Below are 7,599 nucleotides of genomic sequence, written 5' to 3'. Positions count from 1 at the left end.
CCACCTCGCCCGGCTAGTTTTTGTATTTTTAGTAGAGATGGGGTTTCACCGTGTTAGCCAGGATGGTCTCGATCTCCTGACCTCGTGATCCGCCCGTCTCGGCCTCCCAAAGTGCTGGGATTACAGACTTGAGCCACCGCGCCCGGCCCCTCATTTCTTTAATGGCTTTCTGTGGCCAGCCACGTCAAGAGGGGTCCACAGAGGCCTCACCCCGGCTGTAGCCCTTGAATTGGGTTTTCACCTCACAGAGAGTGGGCCCCATGTGGGCAGGACTGGTCCCACAAGATGTCCTCAGAACGGGCAGGTCCCCAAAACAAGAAGACGTATGCTTCGAGGGCACAATGCAGGTACAGGTCTAGAATTCTCCATTCTAAAACCTGCCCCTCCTCTCCCCAAGTTAGCCCTCCCCCTGCCCAGTCCAGGGCTGTGCCAGCCCCCGCCCTGAGCTCGCAGCCCCATCACTCCCTGCCTCTGCCGCAGTCCCAGCAAGTCTTCAGAAGCGTGGCTGCTGCCTCAAGAGGGACGCAGTTCCCACCCAGCGCCCCCCACCACCCTGGCCCCTGCCCTCCGACACAAGTCGGCCCCAGTCGTGCCCCCCAAGACTGGTGAAACTGGACCACCACACCCCCTCCCATGCACTGCCCTCCGTGAAGGGCAGCAGCAGGCAGAAGCTGGATCAGAGAACCTCCACAGAGCAGGTACATGAGGGCAAGGACAATGGCTACCTGTTCTCCAAGAAGATCGCTTCTGGGGCCTTCTCCAAGGTGTACTTGGCTGATGCCACTCACGAATGCATCCACCACAACCCCAAGCTGTCCTCCGATCTGCAGGGCAAGCGCCACACAATGGTAAGGCAGGCTTACCTCCCTCCCCAAGGGGCTCCAGTGCCCCCCAGCCTGGCCCCAGCAGGCCCCTCCGTGTCCCAAACCCACTCAGGCACCATCCAGCTGCTCCAGCTTCCTCTGCCTGAGACTCTCCCCAGTCCCATTTCCTCCCCAGAGGCCTCTCTGGGGCTCCTGCAGGCTGACCATCCCCTGTTCCCAAACCCCTTGAACACAGAGTACTTGGCACAGGAGGGAGCGGGGAGGTCATTGCTGCCCTCCAAGGGCACTGCTCACCCAGCATCCCCCCGAGGATTCCAGCAAAGTGTATAAAGGACAGGGGCCTGCCTTACCACAGCCAGCCCCTCAGGGGCCAAGTCTCACACAGCAAGTGCCGTCCACCCTACAGATAGCTGTCAAGATCGTCTCCACAGCCGAGGCCCCGGTGGAGTTTTCCCGCAAGCTCCTGCCCCGTGAGATCTCCGTCACTCAACACGACCTACAAGCACCTGAACGTGGTGGGCAGAAGCCTGGACACAGCCTGTCCCCACCCTCCCCTTCCCCCCCAAGGGTAGCTCTCCCCAGCCAGCTGCCTGCCCCAGGCCTATCGCCCCCTCCCCCCACCTTGGACCTCCCTTTCGCCCCAGGCCTGGAACCTGGATCTGGTACCCTTGACAGTTCCAACACACCCTTGGCCCTGCCTCAGGGTGATGGCAGGTGTGTGGGCTGCAGGTGCAGCTGTGTGAGACCTATCAGAGCAGCCAGCTCGTGCTGGAGCTGGTGGCCCAGGGCAACCTGTTGGAGCACATCAACGCTGCATTGGACCCCCTCTACCACCCAGGGCTGAAGGAGAAGGAAGTCCTTGGACTGTTCTGGCAGCTGGTCAGTGCCATGGCACACTACCACAGCGTGGGCATTGCGTACCAGAGAGGGCGACATCTGGGTCGATCGTCTGCCCACAGGCACAGAGAGGCCCACTTGAACCCAAGCCAGCCCTACCTCCTGCCTCCCCTCTCCCATGCAGGGACCTGAAGTGCGAGAACATCCTGCTGGACGACCACGGCCTTCTCAAGCTGACCGGTGAGCCCACAGCCCCCGCCCTGACCCCCAGCTCGGGGTTGAATGCCTCCACCTGCAGGGGCCCACACCCCACGCTTGTCCCAGCCAGGCCCCTGCCTTCAGCTCTCCCAGAAGGCCTGCAGGCCACCCTTACCCACGGGCCTGAGGCCACTGGCCTAACCCCTACATATGCCCCCAGACCAGGCCCACCTCATCCACACCCACACTCTCGCTGTCGGCCACACACTGCATGCAACCCCGTAAGCCTCCACAGCCATCCCTGCGGACTGGCATCCTGCAGCCGACCCTCACGCACAGTGCCACCCTCCCCATGCACCTGGTACAGATTTTGGCTTTGTCGGCTGCGTGGGGCCCAGGAACTCACTGCTCAGCACTTTCTGCGGCTCCCCAGTCTACACAGCCCGAGATCCTCGTGAGCAGCAAGTATGGCAGGGAGCAGGCCGACCTGTGGAGCCTGTGAGTGCCTCCCAGGGAGCCCTGACCCCAGGCAATAGGGCAACCTGTGGAGTCTGAGTGCCCCCAGGGCACCCCAACCCTGTGGCCAGGGCCCACGGGAGGGCTGGGGAGAGGCCACACCCTTAGGAGCTCGTGTCCCTAGAGGTGTCATCCTCTATGCCATGGTGAGTAAGAAGCTGCCATTCAAGGAGCCCCAGCCCCACTGCATGCTGCACCTCATGCACTGCGGTCCCACCTTCTGGCCAGGTCTGTTCCCAGGTAAGCACCACCCCATGACCTTCCCACACCTAGCTCAGGCATAGAGAGCGGCAGTGAGGGAGACCTGGACTCCCAAGAGGGTAGTCCTGCGTGGTGGAAGAGACCGAACCTGGCATCCTCCCCGCTTAGGCTGGGAAGCATTTGGTCCGTGCACGGCAGTGACAAGTTCTGGGGAAGCTGGACTGGTGGAGGACCTGACTCAAAATGCAATTCAGGAAAGGCTGTGGCTGCAAACCTGAGCTCTGCACTAGCCCAGGGCACACTGCCTTGCCCCTCTATGCCTCAGTCTCTCCACTGGCGACAGGACTGACCCCTCTAAGCTGCTGGCACCATTGGCAGTGACGTGCATGGGGTGAGGGTGGGTGCTGGAGTGGTGAGAGGCTGCAGCCATGAGCCCTCGCCCACAGTGCCAGGACCTGATTTGGGGGCTGCTGCAGCTGCGTCCAAACACATACCTTGGCCTGCAGCGAACATGCTCTTCCTCAGTGCTGTGCCAGGTGTGGTGTGGCCCTGTGGGTGAGCAACTAAGCAGCACGTGGTCCCTCTGCACTCCACCTGACCCCACTGTGGTCCCTTGCAGAGAAGCAGGTGCAGTCCCAATTCCCAGCATCCATGGATGACCTGGAGCCTGGTACAGACTTAGAGCGCCAATGGCCAGTCCTGTAACTGCACTGCCCCCAATAGCAGGGCATCCCCAAGGAGAACGCAGGCCCTGAGCTCAGGCCTCCAGAAGCACACCCCAGAAGAGGGGTGGGTTCTGCCAGCTGGTGCTCTAGAGCGCTGTGGCAGCCAGCCTAGGAGTGAGTGCCTCCAGGAGACACTCCAGTAAACTGAGGGGGGGGGGGGGCAAGGCCAAATAAAGCATTTATTCTGTGAAGAGAATACAGATGTCTGAGTGCTGAGAGGGCAAGTGGCCTCCAGTGGCAGGCAGGGGCTCTGGTCAGGGGAAAACATGGTCCACACATGCCTGCATGAGTGGCAGAGCTTTATTGGGGGCAGGTGAGAGGAGATCCTGGAGGCGGGAGACTCCTGGCACCCGAGCCTCCAGGTTTAGGGTGTGGAGTGAGGCATTGTGAACGCTCAAGAAAACAAGTTAAGCTCCTTCACCAGGTTCAAGGGGCCTGGGAGGGCCCATCAGTGAGAAGGGGCCAGCCCTCAGGAGCCCAATGCAAGAGGTGGCAGTGAGGTCAGATCGGCTCAGGAAGGGAAGAGTGTGGCAAGCTCCTGTGGGGCTTGGCAGCCACAGACCTGGCAGGTGGGGGGATGCACACAGGTCCAAGGGAGAAGCAAGTAAGATCCCTGGGCCCATAGTGGGCTCTACCACAGGGGCAGAGGGTGGCTGGGGGAGAGGCTTGGACAGGGGCCAGGCTGCAGGCACATCTGGAGGCTCTTGGCAGAGGTAGGAAGGCCAGGGAGGAGTGGCCCAGGCTCAAGGAAGCTGACCAGGGAGATGGCCTAGCTAGAGAGGCCAGTGAGAGCACCCATCCAATCTGAGACTGGGAAACAGGAAGACATAGGGAGTTGACAAGGGTTGAGGGTAGGGTCCTGGAGCATAGGTCAAGCAGGGAGGCACAGTCCTAGAAAGACCCCAGGATCTAGGTATGGCTGGGTCAGCCCTTTGAGGCCAGGTCTCAGAGAACAGGGAGCTGAGAGCCGCAGGGAGTGGGGCTGACAAAGCAGCACTTATACCTCTGTCCAGACCCTGCAGTGCCCTGGGGACTTGGAAGCTTCATCTGGCTCCTTGGGGCTTGCAGTGGTTTTCTGTCCAGTCCCCATGCTGTGCCCAGGAAGAGTCTTCTCATGGCTCCCTGGCTATCTGCCTCCCACCTTCACCTTCTGCACAGGCAGCCGAGTCACGGTGCCTGGTCCACAGTACTGCTGTGCGCAACCTTCATTCTTGGTGGTGGCAACACTGCACAGAGCTGGGAAGTGCCTCCAATTCTTACTGGAGCCTAAGTGTAGCTCTGCTTCTCAGCAGGGCACCGTCTCTGAGCAAGGGGACTCAAGGGGCCTGTAGGCAGCTGCAGGAAGGCCTGGTCTGAGAAAGCCTGGCAAAGGGGACCCTGGAGCTGGTGTCCAGCTGCAGGGGCCTCAGGTGGGTGTGGCCCTCTCCACCCATGGCTCTGGGGCCAGCTCCAGCTCCCGCTCCCGCTCCAACTGCTCCTGCTCCCGGCAATCCAGCTGCTGCAGCTGCTGCTCCACATTCTCAGGCACCTGCACCTCCAGCAGGTTTTCCATGCCACGTTCAGGCTCATCCCCAATAAGCACCTGCCAGACGGGAGGCAGGTGAGCAGCTGGCCAGCTACAGACACCCCTTCCCGTGCCTCTCCAACCCTGCACCAACCTGGATGAGCTTCTCACAAGCCGCCCGCACATCGGGCTCTGGCTCCCAGCTGTGCAGCTCTCGAAGGATCAGGTAAGCTCCCTGGTCCCGCACCTGCTGCCGACCTGGTGCTGTGGCTGTCAGCTGAGGAGATGGAAGAGGTTACCCAGATGTCAGCATGCTCATGTGTGTGTGTGTCAGGGATGGTGCTTATTGCAGCAGGGCTCCTGCTCACCAGCATGATGGCTTCAACAAGCATCTTGCGGATGTCTGCATCAGGTTCTCGCTGCTTGTCTGGTGGCAGGTACTGTAAGTCCACAGGCAGCCCTAGGGGTGGGTGTGTGGGAGCCACTGTGTCCCTGAGCTGGGCAGCTGGGCCAGGCTCTGCCTGTAAGTCCCACCTGTGCTCAGCAAACTCACTGCTGCAAGGTTTCAGAAGGAGCCTGTGGCCTGGACACCTCTCTCCCTCCACTGGCCTCCCTCCTTTCTGGCCAAGTCTGAGGCTCCACACTAGCCACTCACGTTCCATCTCTTCCTCGGAGAAATCCTCAGGCCCAGCCAAGGGCAGGAGCAAAAAGGGGAGAATGTCCACCTCAGGTCCAAGCAGCCACTCGTGATGTCCTGAGGGGCGGTGAGGGTAGGAAGACAGGAATGGAGACTGGTCCAGAGCAGCCCGGAGTCCAGTCCCCACCCCTGGTGACGCCCCCCCGCCACACCCACCACTCACGGTGCTCGAAGCAGCAATTCCGCAGCGTTCCCACCACCCCGCCCCTGCGTACAGAGGAATCGGGGTACTGGGTAAGGGGCAGCAGCCGCTGGACCACGCACCTGTTGGGAGGGGTCACTCAGGGCCGTCCCCGTTAACTTCTGTCCCCTCCCCGCCCGCGCGGGCGCCCTGGGCTTCACCTGTCGGGGTCCAGTAGGAAGGCCCTCGCCGCAGGGCGTTGGCTGAGATTGGAGAGCAGCGGCGCCAGGTAGTGCAGGGGCGCGCGGGCGTTGTAGCCGGGCGTGCACAGCGCCCGCACCAGCCGCTCCAAGCCCGAGTCTGCCGGCTCCGCGGCCGCCAGCGCAGCCATCAGCTCGGCACACGGACCCTGCTCGCGACTGAGGTTGGCGAGCGCGGCGGCCGCCTCCTCGGCCCAGGGACACTGCGGGTCCAACGCGCGGCCCAGCAGGCGCGCTGGCAACCCGGGATCGGCCGCCAGCAACGTCTCGTGCAGGCCGGGGTCGGCGGCCAAGTTCACGAGCGCGCGGGCGGCGTCGCGGGCCGGGGCAGAGGCCGGCGCCAGCTCCACCAGAGCCTGCAGCAGCGCCTCCTGCCCGGCCAGCAGCGCGCGGCCGGGCCCGGAGCCGGTCAACGCCAGCACGTGCCGCACCGCGGCCGCCTGCAGGTCCGCCCGCGCGCCCGGCGCCAGGAAGGGCAGCAGCTTCACCACCTCCGCCTCCGGGCTTGCCTCCGGCCCTCCTGGCGCGCCAGCGCCAGCCCCGGCCTCCCCCATGTCGAGCAACACTCGGCTGCCAACGGACGGGTCCCACCGATCCACTTGGGGGTCCGCTGTGTGGCCCGCAGCTCCGCCCACCAGAGGAGCGAAAGCCGCCCCGGCCAATCCGAGGCTGCGCACTGGGCTCAAGGGGCGGGAACGGCGTGCGGGGGCGGGGCCAGGCCGCGCGCGGGGTGTTATGGGTCTCGGTGTCTGGCCGGAAGCTGAGGAGGTCGGCGACGGAGCGCTGGAGGTCCCGAGCCCGGGGGGTCGAGGCCCGGCGCGATTTGGCCGCCTCCCGCGTCCACACTCGCTGGAAACCTCCGTATGGTCTCGGCTAGGTCGGCCAGTGCGTCCCACTGGGCACTGGCCACGCCTAGCCTAGTCAGCCAGCCCTGGCCTCTCGTGGGCCCTGAGGGTCTGAGGCCGGCGCCCCGGCTCCTAGACCAGGCTGTCGGGTCAGAGAAGGGCTGAATGGAGGAGTGGTCACGGGCCTGTCGGAAGGAAGGCCTGCTCTTGTCCAGGCTGGCACAGCCACCGAGAAGCTCGGGCCGTCCAGGGACGGGACAACACAGGGCCCCAGTGGGGACCTGAGGAGGCAGCTTTGGAGAGGCCTCTGGCCATCTCTGAGCGGGTAGCTTTGGGGCATTTGTCAGGATGTCTTCAGTCGCAAGTGACAAACCCAACTCAAACTGACTTGCACGAAGAGAAAATTTGTAAATAGAGGTTTGGAGGGCTTCAGCTTCAGGCACTGCTGCATCCAGGAGCTCTCTGGAGCCTTGTACTGTCTACCCTACCATCGCTCTCCCTCTCTGCCACCTTGCTGCTCTGTGGCTCCGTATCATCTCCACCTGCCACTGGCCGATTTTCTCAGAGCAGCTGGGAAAGAAAGACACTGGGACCTCCCAGTTCCGTGGTCCTGGCAGAAGAGTTTCTCCCAGTATTGGAGTCTGCCCCAGGAAAGGACTCCAGGTCTTCATGTGTCCTCCACTGTGGGCGGAGCAGCAACCTTCCAGAGACACACAGACTGGGGAGGAAGGGAGGGCAAAAGAAGGGCATTCCCTCCAGCAGTTTTTGGGCACCTGCCATCTGCCAGGCTGGTAGCTCAGGACACGGAACCAAACAACTTTGGTGGCCTTCCTGGCCTCCGGGTCTTTGCACTTCCTGTCTCTTCTCTCTG

The 7,599-nt window shown here is 62.9% G+C and overlaps 2 protein-coding genes across 3 annotated transcripts; one reads left to right on the top strand and one right to left on the bottom strand.

Annotated features, from left to right (window-relative positions):
* The first annotated feature begins 260 nt into the window (after positions 1–260).
* On the top strand, positions 261–3,322 carry LOC117079096 (testis-specific serine/threonine-protein kinase 5-like). Its single transcript, XM_033202709.1, is given in 5 exon segments — positions 261–323; positions 402–848; positions 1,231–1,305; positions 1,307–1,339; positions 1,554–3,322. Coding segments are annotated over 5 exon segments (918 nt in total). The 3' UTR covers positions 1,854–3,322.
* A 139-nt stretch (positions 3,323–3,461) lies between these two features.
* Positions 3,462–6,549, bottom strand: HGH1 (HGH1 homolog). 2 transcript variants are annotated; one of them, XM_033203051.1, is made up of 6 exons: positions 5,845–6,549; positions 5,666–5,766; positions 5,461–5,559; positions 5,174–5,265; positions 4,960–5,082; positions 3,462–4,883 (listed from the first exon to the last, which is right to left on the bottom strand). In XM_033203051.1, exons 1-6 carry the CDS (start codon positions 6,435–6,437, stop codon positions 4,707–4,709), a joined length of 1,185 nt encoding a protein of 394 aa, XP_033058942.1. In that variant the 5' UTR covers positions 6,438–6,549; the 3' UTR covers positions 3,462–4,706. The 2 variants fall into 2 exon arrangements, with proteins under 2 accessions (XP_033058942.1, XP_033058943.1); XM_033203052.1 differs by having other exon boundaries at positions 5,666–5,709.
* Between the last annotated feature and the right edge of the window lie 1,050 nt (positions 6,550–7,599).

Source organism: Trachypithecus francoisi, unplaced genomic scaffold (genome assembly GCF_009764315.1).
Source record: "Trachypithecus francoisi isolate TF-2019V2 unplaced genomic scaffold, Tfra_2.0 Lachesis_group7, whole genome shotgun sequence".
NCBI lineage: Eukaryota > Metazoa > Chordata > Mammalia > Primates > Cercopithecidae > Trachypithecus > Trachypithecus francoisi.
Note: the sequence above shows the minus strand (reverse complement) of the source record. Positions and strands in the feature narration are given on the sequence as shown.